Source organism: Ochotona curzoniae, unplaced genomic scaffold (assembly GCF_017591425.1).
Source record: "Ochotona curzoniae isolate NIBS_2020 unplaced genomic scaffold, NIBS_Ocur_1.0 scaffold_2683, whole genome shotgun sequence".
NCBI lineage: Eukaryota > Metazoa > Chordata > Mammalia > Lagomorpha > Ochotonidae > Ochotona > Ochotona curzoniae.
In genome coordinates this window covers 8,761,004-8,779,464 of record NW_024467100.1, presented here as the reverse complement: position 1 = coordinate 8,779,464, position 18,461 = coordinate 8,761,004, and the positions used below count along the sequence as shown (strand labels likewise).

Sequence of the window (18,461 nt, the reverse complement as noted above, 5' to 3'; positions counted from 1 at the left end):
AAATAGATAAACCTATTTATCTATTTATCTATAGATAAAGAAGAAATGGTAAAGCATCTTCATGAACACTTCTGAGTAAACACATATAAAAATCCAACCAATGTATGAAAAATTGTTAAAATCACTAGTCATCCATGAAAAGCACATCAAAACCACAATAAGTTTTCATTTTGTTCCCATTAGAATGAGTATTATCAGATAAAAAGCAACTAGCTCTGGTGAAGATCTGGAGAAAAGGGAAGCATATATATTTCCTTGATGGGCATAAAAATTATGGAAAATTGTGTTTTTGACAAGTCAAATCTATGACAAAAAACTGTATTTTTGACAAAACTGTGTTTTTGACAAGTCAAATCTATGGCAAAAAACTGCATTTTTGATAAGTCAAATCTATGCCAGAACTGTATTTTTGACACCCCAAATCTGGCAAGTTAAATCTATGACAAGTCAAAATTATTTGGTTTATTTTCTAAATGTCTGAATTGGACAGGGCTGTGTCATAGCAAATCCAAATTTCCAGAAATCCATCCTGGTCTCCTACTTGGGTAGCAGAAGCTTGGAAACTTGGAATATTTCTCCTCTTTTCCCAGGTGCATTAGCAGGGAGAAGGTTTGGAAGCTGGGTAGCCACCACTTGACCTGAGCCTGTGACCTGGAATGCTGGCATGGCAGGCTGGTTTTACACATTGTGCCACAATTTTGGTCACTCTTTTAAACAATAAAGAATTAATAAAAAGAGAGAAAGTATAACTTATTTCACAGATAACAATTTTAAGGTCATAATGATTCATTTCTCTCTTTCCTTCCCTCATTCCCCCTTTCCTTCTCCTTTCTTTTCTTCCTTTCTTTTTCTTTTAATGTTTGTGGTAGCATATTTTCGTTTTTATAAAAAATTGTTTTTCTTTAAAGACAGTTACATACACACACAGAATAAGAGAGAGAGAGAGTCTTTCATTGGTTGATTCACTCCCCACATAGTTGCAAGGGTCAGAGCTGGGTTGGTTTGAGTACAGTAGCCAGGAGCTTCTGCTGGTCCTCCCATGTGGCAGCAGGGGCCCATGGTGCTGGGCCATCCTCCTCTACTTTCCCAGACCCTTAGCAGGGAGCTGGATTGGAAGCGGAGCAACCAGTACTTGTGCCATCACCCATATAGAATGCCAGTGCTGCATTCAGTGACTTTAATAGATATGCCACAATCAAGGCCCCACAATTTTCTTTTAATTTATTTATCGGTCCATTTTTTTCAGTACCTGGATGCCATAGCCACTGAGGGCTGATGGCTCTTTGATAGGTTTCCTGATGCACAGAGCTGCTATCTGTCTGTCATGCTGGGTTTGGAAGTATGTAGGTTCACTAGGGGTGAGGTGAGGTTTGTGCCTGGCTTGCAACATGATCAGGGTCAGATACACACGTGTGCTGTCAGCCAGACAGCTGTGCTTATGATTAGCTGTTTGCTAGGCTCAGGCATGCGTGAGTGCTTGAAGCTGGGTGAATGTACACAGGCTTCACCAGAGAGATAGGACCAATGCCTTGCTTCCTGTCACAGTGAGAATGAGTGTCAATAAGCATACCAACTTGATGGCTGTCCATTGGCTCCATATTTGGCAAGTTTACTTGTTACCTAGGGAAATCAGGCAATGGGTATATTTGAAAATGCAAGTCTTTGTCTTCCTCTGAGATTAGGCTCCGAGACATTACATCTGTGATGGGACAGCGAGTATGGTAGGATGACAGCGGGGTCCCAGGAATGAATATAGACTGTATTCACTTGCTTGCAGGGTGGGACACACTACAACAATGAGCTTAGTTCTAGGAAAGTGCTCAGCTGTATCACATAAATCATGGGAGTGAAGGATGAGCCATTGATTTGTGCTCTGTCACGATTTGGCCACATGGATTCCAGGCAAATCTCTAACTTGTGCTAATGACCTATGAAGGCAGTGGGAATCTCCTATGCAGTCATCGGCAATGGCAGAGGTGATTCTTTGGAGTTTCCAATGTGCCTGTTCCCATAAGAACTCCTCGTTGGCATGAGCCAATCCAGGGATTACACAGAGTTGAAGAGGCAGGGTGTCTTACGCTTCTCTCTGTGGTATGTTCTGCATTTTTTTATGTACCACAAGGATCTCATCACTTCCCTATACTTTCTGGCACACTTCCTTAGTCACACCCATGGAATTTAGCTGTTTGTTCTCTGTTGTGGTTCCTTCTAAGTTATAGGATACTCTGATCATTTTGCTCACCTCAAATTTCATTTTTCTAAATTATAGTTAGCTAATGTTGTTCCTTGAAACTCAGTCACTGTTTTGAGGGTCAAATCAAAATAACAAGGACACGGTTTGTGGGTAAACAAAAGAGAGCGTTTATAATGTAGTGATGCATAGGAAGTATTAGATTAGCAATCTCAAGAATTACCACTCTGTGCAGTGAGGACAATCTGGAGTTTTTAAGGACCCTGATCAGGACTTTTTGCTACTGATTCAAGTGGTGAGACAGTGTGATGATAAGGTATCCTGGAAGTCAATGTTGTTCCTTGGGAATTTTACTTGATGGTTTGACTTCATCATGAGGAGGGAATAACAGGATGTTCTTCAAAGCTAAGCAGTTGCAACATGCTATTTGGACAGGATCTGAAAGATGCAAGGGAAAGGACTGTGTTAACAAATTCTGGTGTTTCATGAACAGAATGAACCTTAGTCACTCTAAGACCTCTGGTTACTGCTCTCTAGTTTCTAGTTCCCCATTTACATTCTGTTACAATAAATTAAGATCTCCAGTTACACTGATCCTGGAGATCAGATTCCTTTGCAACCTCAGCTGGCTTTTTAAAAAGACCGGTTTCTGAAATTCACAACCAAGCATTATTCCTCTGTTTGGGCAGATAATTTAGTGAGTCACAGGCTCAGTAGTTTACTTCTATTGATCAGAGTATGAAAATAGAAGTTGCATTTACTCCAATATCACTGATATGCAGTTTTAATTTTGTTGTAATTGTGTATGGATTCTATTTCTGGGCTCCTTTTCTATTCCTTTCTTCTTTATACCCATCATGGCCTAATGTAGTTATTTTTTGTCAATTTATATTAATAGTAAATCTTAATAATCACTAGGAGTCCCTTCATACTTCGTTTTTTTTCTCTCAACATATATACATGCATGTATGTTGACTGTTCTTGGTGCTGTATCGCTGCATATGTATCTCTAGAATAAGATTGTTGACACAGAAATAACTGTTGAATTTTGATTGGGACTGCACTGAATATGTAGCTAAATTTGAAAGTAATGGGTTCATAATGTGGTATTTAAAAAGCTTTTAATACTTTGTATAGTTATGTGCATGATATTACTGAAACAAAAGAGTTCTTTTAAATGCCAAAAAGGAATAGAATACATGGAAGAGTATTGGCATTCATGCTTTTTAGTGTTGGGAGATAAATTTTCATCTTGGATTCTTAGCATGAAAAATGGTTGGGCACACACATCTAGTAGAAGATTGTCTGTGAACAAATGGAATCAAGAACTAACAATTTCCTGACTGTATTTGTAGGAGACCAAAGTTTTCTTAGCAATATCACCAATATGTGCATTAGTTTGAGCAACTGAAAAGGAAATTCCATTGAATTTTGGTAAATCATCTTAAAATTCCAGAAGGAAGAATGAAAATATGACCAATAGGATCCTAAATGAATTAAGAACAGTGTTTCACAAAAGAGCAGTAGAAGTCAAAACCAAGCAGAAACTTTAAATATTTCTTTCCCAAGTTGTGGTGGTATTTATTTTAAAAACATTTTTGTTATGAAATATGAGATGTAAATAAAGGTAAGGCCACATATATGAATTAATGAGAAAATACAAACTTAGCTACTTTGCAATCAATTCATGAAACAGAACATTGTCAGTGCTGTGATTTTTCTAAGATTTGTCTGCTAAAATTTCTTGTGCTAGGAGCCTCGTCCCTGATGTAAATGTGTGAAGAGGTGATGGATCTTTAAGAGAGAGGCCTACTGGAATCCGGTTAGGTCTTGGAGATTGTTGCAGCAACAATGTATTTCTCATACGACTGAATTAATTCTCATGAGAATGCGAGTAAGGGATAAGCCAGACCCTCCCTGTTCTGCAGTTTTTAGTGAACCCATGTAGCGTCTTCCTCTCTGCACGTGTTCCTTCATGACATCATCAGCCATTTTGTGATTGCAGCTGGAAAACCTTCATCGCATGCTAAAGCAACAGGGTTGTCTCTTCTTGGATCTTCAGTATTCAAAACTGTGCAATAAATATCTGTCCCGGCTTGTATGCAGTTTGTCTCCCCAGGGTATATGTGATAATGCTTGGTCTCACTGTGTTAATATGAAGAAGTGATGGAATCTTTAACAGGAAGGATTTGATGGGAGCTAACTGGGTCACTAGATGCACTGTCTTCAGATTAATGTGGTTCTCAGAAAAACCTTGTTAATTCCCTTGAGAGTGAGTTATTAAAAAAGCCTAAGTCTGACCCTTGCTTCAATGTCTCTGACTTCCTGCTTTAGCATGTGGTCTTCCCTTTTGGCACATACTCATGCCATAATGCCATTTTCTGTGTGTCATATAGCCAGAGAGACCCACATCAGATGAGTCTATCCAATCCTAGACTTTCAGCCACAAAAACTTTAAACCAAATGGATCTATTTCCTTTAGAACATAGCACAGCACCGGCCGTTGCAGTAACACTAGTAGTGAATTATCCAACTGAAGATATTTCTCTCTGTTTCTCCTCCTCTCTGCATATCTGACTTTCCAATAAAAAAAAATAAATCTTAAAAACACATATGGAATAATACTAAGGGGGAGTGATAGATGGAGAAGTAAACAGGAGAAGCATCTTGAGCTAAGCTCCCATCTACTGATTTACTCCTCAAATGCTCACAATAGGCAGTCAATGCTGTTAGCTGGAAACTCTACCCAGTTTGCCAAGGCTGGTGGCAGGTGCAAAAGCACTAAGGAACATGTGATGATGGCTAGAGCAGAAGTGCACCCTATTGAGGTTTTTGATTTCTAACTCTCATTGGATATGTCCAGAGCCTCTGGCCTTGGGAACAGGTCTGGGGACATAGCGATGCTATTGCACTCAGTGTGGGGCTTACTGGCTCTATATTGAATTTCTAGTGTTAAGTCAAAGTCTTGTCCTTTTATCTCTGTCCAATCAGTGAGCAATGGAGTATTTCTCCATCATATGCTTCCTGAATTTGGGAGAAGGTTGGTGAAGCAAGATCTTGGCTCAGGTCACCAATGAGTCTCAGGTACAGTCTTGGGGGGGCGGGGTGCCCAAGATCTTTTCTGTGACTGGCAATGGTGCTGGTGAAATATGAGTTCGTCTCAAGGGGAAATGCCTCCATCTGGAGTCAGAGCAGATGTAGAGCAAGCACTCGCCTGGGCACAGGAACCATTATGTTTTGCCTGATGTGTTTCTCTACAGTAGAACTGACACTGAGTTTCATGGTAAATACCTATGCTTATTTCATGTTCTAACCCAAAGTACATAGTCTTGCTCTGTAGTGTGGGGACTTTGGCTGCTAGGCCGCCGTGCCAGGGCCAAAATGATAATCTTTATTATGTTGTTCCTCTAGATGGTATGTTTACCTATATATCCATTGATCTTGTATTTTGTAGGAAAGTTGCTTCTATCAGAGAGAATATATGATATTTTGGGATTTGCTCATATCAATGAGCACTATGGTCTCTAATTGGGACAATTTTGTTGGAAATGGTAGGATTTCATTTCTTTTTAAAGGCTGAGTAGTATTATATGGAGTAGATTTACCACAATTTCTTTATCTGCTCTTAAAAATGGCATCTGGGTTGTTTCCATGTCTTTGCTATTGTGCTGCTGTAAATATAGGATTACAGAAGACTTTATCATTTGCAGCCTTCATTTCCTTTAGATATATTCCCAGAAGTGGGATAGCTGAGTCATACATTAGATCCATTTTTCAGTTTTCTTAGCACTCTCCATACTGACTTCCATGGTGATTGTAGTAGCCTATACTCCCACCAACAGTGAAGGAGGGTACCTTTCTCTCCACATCCATGCCAGCAGGTGTTGTTAGGCGAGTTCTGAATGTAGGCCTGTTTCACTGGAATTAGGTGAAACTTCAATATGGTTTTCATCTGTATATCCCTGAGAGCTATGGAACCTGAGCATTTTTCATGTCTATTAGTAATTTGAATTTGTTCTTTTGAAATATGTCTGTACATTTCCTTCACCAATTTCTTCATAGTGTTGCTTATTTTACTGTCATTGAGGTTTTGAAGCTCTTTGTAAATCCTGGGTATTAGTCCCCTATCAGATGTGTAATGTGCAAAAATTTTCTCCCATTCTATTCATTGCTTCTTAATTTTGTTGATGATTTCTTTTATTGTATAGGAGCTTTTTATTTGATGTCATCATTTTTTGGCTTTGACTGTGCTTTTCTAAGAAGTGTTTTCCAATGTCTACATCCTGGACAGTGCTTCTTATGTTTTTCACTACCATTTTGATGGTTTATGGGTGCAGATTTAAGTGCTTGATCCATTTAGAGCTGACATTTTTTATATGGTGACAGGTGGGGGTCTTGCTTCTTACCTCTGCAAGCTGATATTTAATTGTCCCAATAGCATTTATTGAAGAGATCAGGCTTTCCCCCTGGATTATGTTCAGTTCTCTTGTTGAAGAGTAGTTGGCTGTACGTATGTGGATTCCCTTTCAGGTTTCTATTCTGTTCTATTGATCTTATTCTCAATTTCTGTACCAGTACCAGACTGTTTTGACGATCTCTGCACTGTAATATGTTTTGAGGGCTAGAATTGTTCCTCCAGCTTGATTTTTTTTTAATCACTTTTTCTGAGAAGAATGTTGTTGGGATTTTGATTGCAGTTTTGTTGAATCTGTATATTACTTTTGGCAATGTAGACATTTTGATGACGTTGATCCTGCCAATCCAGAAACATGGTAAGTCTCTCCATCTTTTAATGGCTTCTTCTATTTTTTTTTTTAATGTGCAATTTTCACTATAGAGTTCTTCCACATCTTTAGTTAGCTTAATTCATAGGTGTTTAAGATTCCAGTCCTCTATTTTAAAGGGGACTGTGCTTTCACATTCTTTTTCAGCCATGGAATTATTTGTATACATTAGTGCCATCGATTTGTGTTCATTAATTTTGTATCCTGTTGCCACGCCTTCTTCATTTCTTTCAATATTTTCACTTCAATGTCTATATTATCTGATACAAGCATGGCTTATGAGTTCAAGTGTACTCGTGATTAAGTCTTTTGGTTCTCCTATGTTAAGGATCATGTCATCTCTAAACAGAGATAGTTTCAATTCCTCAGTTTCAATATGAATTCCTTTAATTTTTTTTTATTGCCTAACAGCTCTGGCAAGACTTTCAACAATATGTTGAATAGCAGTGGTGAAAGTGGACATCATGTCTAGTTGCGGATCTTAGTAGAAACGCTTCCAGTCTTTCTCCATGTAGCATGATGCTGACATTGAGGTTTTCATATATTGCTTTGATTCTGTTTAGAATGTTCCTTTTAATCCTAACTTGCTTAATAAGGTTTTCAGCATAGAGTGGGGTTGGATTTTTTCTAACTTATTTTTTGACAATCTTCGCATAATTAGGGTAAAAAGGTTCAAGCGCTACAGGAAGATGGGCAGGACAATTAGTTCCGTATTGTTTCCTTAATATATCTGATGTAAAAGGGGATTTTAAGGGAGAAGCCCCACCCAGTCTCCCACCCACCCCAGTTCCCGGATGTGGGGCATGCTCCGAGGTCTTGCTCAAGTGGTTTTGATAGTTCAACAGTTCTGAATTGCTGCCACTTTCACCACTCCAAGCACGATGAGGTCATTGAAGAATCCACTGATTGACATAGTCCATGATAGAGTCTCTGTTTGCCCAGTTGTTCACTGCCAACATTTAGCTAAGGTGGTTGATTGACTTGTTCTGTCCTTTGTCTTTTGATGGTTAGGGTTCTGAGTCCAGCAGTTTGATTGGGGGGATCCCCAAAGAAACTTCAAGGTGTTCCCAGACCAGATTCTTGTATGTACTAGCAAGTACAGGGCCCGGCGCAGTCCATTGTCCCGATCAGCTGGTGGTTGCAATTGCTGGGTTGATTCTGTTTCCATCCCTGTCTTCCATTGGAACCAATGGGTGTTGCAGTCCAGCCTGGTTCTGTCCAGCACATACTTGGCCCTCGCATAAACAAGTGGGAGCTGCAGCCTAGTTGGAGCGACCCACAATAACCCCTGCCAGGCCGGCCCCCTACCCTGGTTTGCCAGTATGTGTAGCAGTAGTTCAGTCTGTCCCACATCCCATTCACCCCAGCCCCTGTCCTGGTTGTCGTGCTCTCCCGTGGAAGTGGTAATCCAAGAGGGAGGAGCCCATTATTTCCCTCCCAGGCCTCTCCCACTCCCAGATTATGCACTCTCTGGGTGGTTCTGTAGTTTGACTTGACAGAACTAGCCCCCAGTGCCAGCTTCTGCCAGCTGATGCTGTGGCTAAGCCCAAACAACCCTCACCCACTCTAATTTTGTTTGCACCAGTAGGAATAATCAGCCTAGCCTGGCTTTTCCCTGATCTGGTCCACGTGAGGTGCACAGGTGCTGTAGCCCTGCCTAGTCTTGTTTGGCCCCATCCCAGCTTGTGCTCTTCATTGAGAGTAGCTATCCAGCAAGGGACCACCCCTTATTCCCCTGTCGGGTCTGCCCCCTCCTTTCCTGGTTCTCACACATGCTGGTTGGGTGCTGCAGTCACATCTGGCACAGGCAGCCTCACTTTGGCATTCTGTGTTGTGTACTGCTTTTGTTACGACCAAACCTGGCTCAACCCACACTGTTCTGGTGTTTGGATTTGCCAGTGGATGACATGAACTGATTCAGCCTGGTCTGCCTCCTACCCATGCCAAATGTATGTCAGTGGAACACTTTCCATGACCTGTTCTGGGCTATTTCCTTCCATGCTTCTTGCACTTACTTGCAGGGTCTGTGTCCTGCCAGAGGAGTTGCCCAGGCTCCTCCATCAGAACCCCTGCCAATGCCAGGTTTTGAGCATACCAGTGGGTCCATGAGCCAGCACTACTCAGTTCACTTCCTGTCTAAACAGGAACAGTGACTTTTCTTAACTGGCTTTCAACCCAAACTGGTTCTTGCTGTTGGATGTTTCAGCCCAGCAAAGGTTCATCCATACCCACATATACCTCATACATGGCTCAGTTGGGGTTGAGACCTAGCCTAGTCCATCCCCTATCTACCATGGTCCTCCAGAACACCAGAAGGTGTTGCAGTCTGACCCGGTCCGGTGCGTCAAGTCCCAGTCCACACTTGTGCCAAGGGAGATTACAACTGTATCCTGACCAGAACACAAATTCCAGCTCATGCTCCCTTTAGTGGGAACCTCCCCCCCCTCCCCCCCAGCTAGGGTGTCCCTTAGCTCCCCAACCGGCCCTGTTCCCAGCCAGTGTTCAGCATGCCAGTGGTTGCTCTGACTCAGCTTGGCATAGCCCGTCACTAAAATCACTAATGTGACTGACACAATGTACGTGTTTGGGCCAGCTGGCCTTACTACTGTTTGAATTCAGGAGCTGGAGAGTGCTGCTGCGAGGGCTCTGAATTATCTGCGTCAGGACGGATGGGCCAAGGACTGTGCTCCTTAGAAACTTATAGTTGTGGTTTGCTTCTTTCCTTTGATGGAATCTGAGTGCTGTCTTTTTTGTTGTTGTTTTGATTTTAAGAAAAAAAACATTAATATGATATAGATAATAGATTTCATATCTTTCATAGGAACAAATTATTTAGAAAAATTTGTTAATATAAGATGAACAGACTGATTACTTATATTTTGCAGAAATGCTTTTAAGAAGGTAAAAATGTTTATCTCTTGTCCTTGTTCTTATTCTCCTTTTCTTCTTTACTTCTCATTTTTTTTTATTGTTTGGAAAGACAAAATTTTAATTCCTAGTATAAAAACAGACTGAATGTACAACTAACTTTAATATTCAATAAGTAAAATGTATGAAGACAACATTCCAAAGGAATATAAACAAGGGCCAAAACAACAATCATACTGCAATGTGTCCACCTTATTCATATACATTTTTTATTCTGTATTAATTATCACATATCAGAGAAGACATATGCTATTTGTCCTTTTGGAATTGTGCTATTTCACTAGGCATGATGGTTTCCAGTTGAATTAACTTTGTTGCAAAAGATAGAATTTCACTTTATTTTATTAGGGCTGTTCAATATTTGAATGTATATATATTTTCCTTACTCAGTTATTAGTTGATGGATATCTGGGTTGATTTCATATGTTAGCTTTTGTGAATTGGGCAACATTAAATGTGATAGTATAGATATGTCATTCATGTGCTGATATTTGTTCATTTCTGCAAATTCTCTTGAGTGTAATGGTGGGGTTCAGGTGGTAGATATGTTTTCATTTTTCTGAGAAATATTTATATTATCATTCATGATAGCATTAGTTTGTTTTCCTACCAATAATGTATTGGGGTGCCTTTTTCCTCACATTCTTTATTTTTGATTTTTGGAAGATAGACACTCTATGTTGGGAGAGGTCAAATTAAATTGCGGTATTTATTTGCATGTTTTGATGCCAACTGACATGGGATAGTTTATCAAGTATGTGTTGTTTATTCGAATTTCATCCTTTGAAAAATGCCTATTCATGTCATTTACCCATTTCTTAACTGGATTTTTATTTTGCTGTTGTTGAGTTTCTTGAACATTCTAATGATCCTGCATATCAATCTTTCAAAAGAGTCATAGTGTGTGAATAATTTTTCCCATTTAGTCATGTGCCTTTTCATTTTGTTGAGTATTTCCTTTACAGTGCAAAAGCTTCTATTCCACTGTCCTTTTTTTGCCAGTGCTTTTGGGGTATTTCCCAAGGCATCATTGCTTGTGCAAATGTCTGGCTGAATTTCCTAGATGTTTTCAGGTAGCAATTTCATGGTATCAGGTCATAGATTTAGCTCTTTGACTATTTTCAGTTGATCCCTGTATAATATGTAATGTATAGGTCTTGTTTTGTATATGTGTACACAATGTTCCTAATTTATTTTCTTCTTTTAAGATTTATTTGTTTTTATTGGAAAATCATGTAGGAGGAGAGACTAGAGATAACAATCTTCCTTTTTCTGTGGTTCACTCCTCAAATGGCCACAATGGCTGGAGACAAACCAATCTGAAGCCAGGAGCCAGGAACTTCTTCCTGGTTTCCCAGGAAGCTCCAAGGCTTTGGGCCGTCCTCAACTGTTTTCCCAGGCCACAAGCAGGGAGCAGGATGGGAAACAGGGCTGCTGGGATTAAAACCAGTGTCCATAATGGATCTTGGCACATGTAAGGTGAGGATTTTAGCTGCTAGGCTATCACACCAGGCCCCGTGATTTGTGAGTATAATTTTTTGAAGAGACTGAGAATTGATTTTAGCTCATTTGTCAAAGATTAGGTCATTGTTCGATGAGTGGATTAGTTTCTGTGCTTTCTTTTCTAGTCCGTTGGTTTACATTTCTATTATTGTAGCAATATGTGGCTGTTCTCACTTTTACTGTCTTGTATCTGTCTTGAAATCTGCTGATCTGATATTGTGATTTCTCTGTTTTTATTAGTTAAGATTTTTTATAGATTTGGGTTCTCTTGTGTTTCTCTGTAAATTTTATCATCTTTTATTTCTAGGCCCGAGAAGAATATCTTTGGTGTGTGAGTTGGTGTTCAGTCTGTGAGTAGTTTTGGGAATTAAGAACTTTTTGATATTAGTTATTGCAATCTATGAGCACAGATGATTTTTTTTTATTCTGTTGCATTTCATTTAGAGTTTTTAGAATCATTACTTTGAATTCTTTTCCAGATACATCACAGATTTTATTCAGACTCCAATCCCATATAGATTAGCTTTTCTAAAAAAAAATTATTCATTTTTATTGGAAAGACAGATTTACAGAGAGAAGGAGATACAGAGAGAAAGAAACTTTTATGTGCTGGTTGACTCCCCAAGTGACTGTAATGGCCAGAGCTGAGCTGATCCAAAGCCAGGAGCTTCTTTCAGGTTTCCCACATGGATGCAGCATCCCGAGGCTTTGGTTATTTTCTACTGCTTTTCCAGGCCACAAGCAGGGAACCTGATGGGAAGTGGAGCAGCCAGGATACAAACCAGTGTCCTTATGTGACCCAGTGCATATGAGGCTTTAGCTATTGAGCCAATATACCGGGCCCACCAATTAGATTTTTATTAATGATGTTGATTTTATTTGAATAGAAATTTTCATTTAGATGAAACGTGGGGCATTGCTTGCATTGTTGGTTTGATTTCTGTTAACCCAGAAGTGTGTCCTCAGAGATTGCTTTTGTGGCAATTTCAGCAGTATCTATAAGAGCCACAACTGCTTGGTTTGTGAAGATTGTAGAGGCAGTTCCATGGCTTTGATGTGGACACGAGCTTCCAAAGGTTTATGTCTTCAGTCTCCAGAGAGGGACTATCAATCATCCTAGGATTTCTGGTGGTTATAGTCACATTGCTGGTGCGTAGGGTCCTGGCATGGCTGTCCGTTGTCCTATCAAATAGGTCTGAGTGAAACAGCGCCAATTGCTATGGCCTTTCAATTGTGTGATGTGGATATAATCTTTGCCTGGTTCTGCTTTGTGTGAATGACTTATGCTGGGTTTATTACATCAAGAGCCATGGTCCATCATTGAGAGATGTTAATGGGACCGTGGTCTCTTTCCACATGGTGAATACAGGCTGTGCTGAGGACTGGACACAGCCAGTAGTGAATGTGGAGCACTAGAAGACAGGTATGTTCTTTCTTGGGTCCTAAAGGTTGTATTCTGATTATTGTCTTCTTGGCAAGAGCATTCCGAGAGCAGCAGTCTGGGAAAGGGGAAGTTGGTAGTAACAGAAAGAGTTGTTTGTTGCTCATTTTTCTTGTTTAAAACAACCATGCCTTTTGCAGATTTCCTTTAGTCTTTTCAGTTCAATACTTAACATGTGAAATTTTAAACAATTAGTTTTACTATTTCCATGATACATTCTTGTAGGTTTAGGGATTTCCCCTTCCCTCCTGTTTGTCCCTCCCAGTTTTCCCCTCCCACCATTTCCGCACCCCCCCCATGTTTTTACAGTAGTATAATCCTTTTGTAACAGTTAAAAGTTTAATATACATGTATTTGGAACTCTTATCATGGCAAGATAGTGGGGACATCTTGAGAAGGATAACAAAGAAGAATCTTATAGACTCAGGTTAAGCATATGTAACACATAAAACATATCATATATACACTTATATGTGATATTTTGCCTGGAAACAAGCATATATTTTCCTTTTTTAGGCTTGTAGGGTGAGACTTAAGCTAATGTAGTCCTAAATCACCAGGGTTTGTATTTTGCTGTTGTTCCAATGGTCTTAAAATTCTTTCAGTATGATTCTGATTGTTTAAAGCTTAAGAGAAATTTTGGTTGTTCAAATTTTTAAAATTGTGAGTATATTTTCAGATTTCTGCCTGCTAATTTTAACTTTTGGAAAGTTTATTTCCTAAATTAGTTTTAGATAATTATTCTTATAAGACAAGAAATAAGAAAAACGAATAACAAGGTATACTGATGGGACAATACTAAGAAACCATAAAAATACTTTAATTTTTAGGTAGTTACAAATATCATGACAGAGAAATATAATATTGCCAGAAGATTCAAGTTCATGACAATACAGTTATTGAAAATCCTGAGAGTACCAATAATAAAGGAATCCCTGATAAATGGTTTCAAAACCCTCTAGTAGTTTTATTTTTTACAATCTCAAGTTATTTTCTTATTATAGATAGTAGCAAAGTAAGAGCAGAATCCTTGGTGTAAACTTTGTGCCTAATAACATATGCATTTAAAAAATTACTGTATGCGTCCTATTTAATTACGTAAGTTTACAATTAAATTTTATAATGGCTGTAAAAAATTTATATTGAAGGCCTCCTAGATAATTAAAAAACTTAATTTTATGCACATGCACTGAATTCTCTCACACAATCTACAACATTTCGAAAACCTTTACCACTTGTCAGCAGTTTGGAACTAACATCCCAAGGCAACAGCTGAAGTCAAGGTCTGAGTGTGCAAACTGTTCAGAGTCACTTTAGAAACTCTTCCTCCAAGCAGGATAGTTTCTATACAGAGACTTCAAGTGTTATACTAATAGCCTTCCTGGTGTTTAGAACGCTGGATGTGTCTTTTTTCTCTCTCTCTTCTTTCTTTTTCCTCTCTCTCTCTTTTGCTTAAGTAGGTTAAACTTCTTATCCTGTAACCGAACATTGCGCGTTCATAAATGTGACTGAACGCTCAGTTCCCAAGAACTGCTCTCTGGCTGATGAATGAAAATGTGACAAGACAATTCAAAGAAAGGAAGTTTGTTTTTATATGTTTTATTGTTCCTGTGGTTTTCCTGATCATCCTTGCTCTTTTTAAGAATAATTAAGATGAGTCTGGCGTGGTGGCCTAGTGGTTAAAGTCCTCACCTTGAATGTGCCAAGATCCCATATGGGCACAGGTTCTAATCCCAGTGGTCCCACTTCCCATCCAGCTCTCAGCTTCTGGCCTGGGAAAACAGTGGAGGACTGCCCAAAGCTTTGGGACCCTGCACCCGTGTGGGAGACCTGGAGGAAGTTCAAACTTCCTGGCTCCTGACTTTGGATCGGGACAAGATATTTCTCTCTGTGTATCTGACATTGCAATAAAAATAAACTAAATCTTTTTAAAAAAGAATAATTAAGACTTAGTATTTGTATATAATGAAATACATGGCAATGATAGAGAACTGTAAAAATGAAAGCGGAGGACCAGTAATGAGTCACAGACTTGATTGTCATTGGATGACATGGGATTTGGGACAATGGAAAAGAATACCCTAGTGGACAATCTAACAGGGCAAAATAAAGGCAGAGTGACAAAAATGAGTTGAGATATGAGAACGTTAGGTAGTGTTTTGGGAAACTGTTTAATTTCACAGCATATGAATGAGCAAATGAAAAAAATCCCTAGTGGTTATGCGACTTTTCAATGCCACGGAAGGCTTGCTGTTTAACAGGTGAAGTAGGGAACATTAAATGGCATGGAAATTGATGACAGGCAGAGAATCTGGGAGTCATAAACTAGAGTCAGATCAGAGGAAATGAGAAACCAAGTAGGTGGCTAAGGGTTTTGGGAAGGAGCAGCTGTTCCTCGTCACAGGGGAGATTCGCCTGTTGGTTAGAGAAGGAAGTCAGAATAGAGATATAACAGGGTAAGTTTATTTAGAACAGAAATCAAAGAACAACTCTTTTGAGAAACAGAAGCAACACCTGCAAATGAAATGTTGCTTCTGCTACTTGCGTGGCTGGTTGCTTTGTCCCTAGGTTGGAACAACACAGTTGGTAAGAATTTTGGCAAGAATTCATTTGGGTGCAAGAGGTTTGGGGTGTGTTTATGCATGCGGGTTGGAGGATTCCTCAGCACATACTTGGACAATAACCAGACCCAGGCTGGCTTTAATCTGGGTATCACTGACTCTAGGTCGCTGAGTTCTTCCGAATGCCTGGCTAAATGAGGGGAACTTGAGGTGAGGCATTTGGCAAATGTGTGCTAGGGGTAATAAGGTTCTCCTTGTCTCCAGATTCTGAGTTTCCCCATAAGGAACTTTTATTTCTTCATTCTCTCTTGTTCCTAACGATTTTTTCTCTCCATATTTTATCTGTTCTTTTTCCACAGTGCTCAAGGAGCGTGTCTATTTCCAAATAATGCAGATATCATCATTTTATAACCATTCCTGGGCAGAGAACTGGTTCTCAAGTTGGTTGGGTGAATTGCAGATTGATCGCTGGGATAGCGAATTGAACACGCTTGTTTTCTTGCAGTCTTGGTCCAGAGACAGCCTCAGTCACAAGGAGTTGGTGGACATGCAAACATCTCTTCATGCACACTTCATTAGATTTACTGAGGAAACTCAGACGTTTGCCCATAAATTGCAGTTGGAATGTGAGTTAAATTTCCTCAGGGGTGGACATGTTCTACTCGTTTTATTATTCCTTAGGCAACTGACTTTTTCTTTTTTAGATATTGCTCGGTTTTCCCTAGACTAAAATTGAGATCACACATTTTTGGACAAGAGCTTTTTCAAGATTTGGTTCTGCAAAACTGTCAATGCTTCTGCTACTAATGATTGCTCTCATCGATTGCCAAGTATTCCTTCATTATTTTCCATTAGAGGTGTTCTGTGGCCTTTCTTTTCTCTGTTCTTCAAGCAGATACTCAGAGCTTTCTTACTCTCGATGGCTCCTTAGTGCAATGCCCCGAATCAGTCTCTGTTTACTGTATTCCATTCACTCTGTATTGCTATAATTTCAGCTTGCTCACACTAAAACCTCTCTTATTCACACTATCCACATGTTTGGATAACTCCCAGCTGCTCAAGAGATTCTGCTCTTTTTCTGCCTCCTGCTTCCACAATTTGCCTTTTTCTGCACCTCTGATCAAACCCAACTTTGTCCCATCCCTTCAAGGCTCTCTTTTATTTACATTGTCTTTTGTCTCTGCCTTATTTTATTTCAGTTTTTTGTTCCTCTAATTCACACCTTTTGTGTCTCAGACCCTTTTGTGTTGCAGGTGGCGTCAGGATGTGAGCTGCATTCTGGAGAGGCCTCAGTAGGCTTTGTACGTGAAGCTTATCAAGGAATTGATTTTTTGAGCTTGGAGAACAATTCGTGGCTGCCATCTCCACAGGGTGGTAGTAGGGCCCAGCAGACCTGTCAATTACTCAATTCATATGAAGGCCTCAAGGAAAGAATTCACTGGCTCCTCAGTGACGCCTGCCCACATTTCACCTTGAGACTTCTTGATGCAGGCAAGGAATATCTACAACGACAAGGTAGGTTGTGCACCCCTACCCCTTGCTTATATTTTCCTTTCTAAACATCAAACTTTTTTTTTAAAAAAAGATTTATTTATTTATTGGAAAGTCAGATATACAGAGAGGAGAGACAGAGAGGAAGATCTTCTGTCCGATGATTCACTCTCCAAGTGAGTGCAACAGCCGATGCTATGCCAATCCAAAGCCAGGATCCAGGAACCTCTTCTGGGTCTCCCACATGGGTGCAGGGGCCCAAGGCTTTGGGCCGTCCTTGACTCTTTCCCAGGCCACAAGCAGGGAGCTGGATGGGAAGTGGAGCTGCCGGGATTAGAACCGGTGCCCATGTGGGATCCCGGGGCATTCAAGGCGAGGACTCTAGCTGCTAGGCCATGCCACCAGGTCCTAAACATCAAATTTTTACACAATCACCTTCAAATTTAATGTAAGAGACGTTAATTCAGCAGTGTGAAAATTGTGTCTATCTCTGCTAATGCAGAATCTGAATCTCATATTAAACTCATCACGTTAGAGTTCTTGAATATCTTTCCTATTTTTTGTAGAAAAGCCTGAGGCCTGGCTGTCCAATGGCCCCAGCCCTGGTCCAGGCCGACTGCTGCTGGTGTGCCGTGTCTCTGGTTTCTACCCAAAGCCTGTGTGGGTGACATGGATGCGTGATAACTGGGAACAGCCTGGCACTGAGCAAAGTGATGTCCTGCCCAATGCTGATGGGACATGGTATCTCCGTGTAACTCTGGAGGTGACAGCTGGAGAGACAGATGGCCTGTCTTGTCAAGTAAAGCACAGCAGTCTAGGAGACCAGGATATGATCCTCCGCTGGGGTGAGAAAAACTGGGCCCGGGTTTTTGGAAATGGGAGGTAGTGATCCTCAAACACAGCAAGAGGGGCAGCTGAAAATATTCAAATTTTTGTGTGTCCAGACCTAATATAGATAAAAAGTAGGCAACCCAAGGAATAGAAAAGAAAATGAAGGGTGAATATATAAGTGAGGATTTTGGGGGTGAGACCAAACTTCTATCTTTGATAAGGAATGAGTAAGAAGTAGGAAGAAAGGAGAATTATGTGTAGGCCACCAACGGAGCAAAACTGAGTGGATTGCAGTAAAGCAGGGAGTGTGTGGGGAATGTCAGGGAACGGATTTTCAACAGTATTTCTGATGTCTTTCCCACTACACAGAACATCACAGCTCCGTTGGCTTTATCATCCTGGCAGTGATACCGCTCCTGGCTCTGCTGACAGGTCTGGCATTTTGGTCTAAGAAGCGATGGTGAGCTTTTATATCCATTTCTCTTTCTATTCTGCAGTTCCCTCACCAAGCTGCTTCTGTAAGAAGATTTCCTCCTCATTATTTTCTTGTTCTCCTTCCCTTGTTCTCCTAAATTGTCACCTCTATTCTATGGCGAATGGCTTCCACTCCCATCTCTGCTCTCCACATTTTATTCCAGGAGACAGAAGAACTCTCCAGGAACTCGTCTATTCGAAAATGAGAACCTACCAACCCAGCAGCTTGGGATATACCTGCAAGCAACAAGATCGTG

General features: G+C 40.2%; 1 protein-coding gene across 1 annotated transcript; it reads left to right on the top strand.

Moving 5' to 3' along the window:
* Window positions 1–15,372: 15,372 nt before the first annotated feature.
* On the top strand, window positions 15,373–18,194 carry LOC121171567 (T-cell surface glycoprotein CD1a-like). Its single transcript, XM_041003294.1, has 5 exons — window positions 15,373–15,433; window positions 15,768–16,034; window positions 16,645–16,923; window positions 17,466–17,744; window positions 18,100–18,194. Exons 1-5 carry the CDS (start codon window positions 15,373–15,375, stop codon window positions 18,192–18,194), a joined length of 981 nt encoding a protein of 326 aa, XP_040859228.1.
* The last annotated feature ends 267 nt before the right edge of the window (window positions 18,195–18,461 follow it).

Coding starts and splice junctions, on each gene's coding strand:
- LOC121171567 (XM_041003294.1), top strand. CDS start 15,373: ATGTTGCTTCTGCTACTTGCGTGGCTGGTTGCTTTGTCCCTAGGTTGG. Junction 16,924..17,465: donor GGAATATCTACAACGACAAG/GTAGGTTGTGCA, acceptor TATTTTTTGTAG/AAAAGCCTGAGGCCTGGCTG. Junction 17,745..18,099: donor GGATATGATCCTCCGCTGGG/GTGAGAAAAACT, acceptor CCCACTACACAG/AACATCACAGCTCCGTTGGC.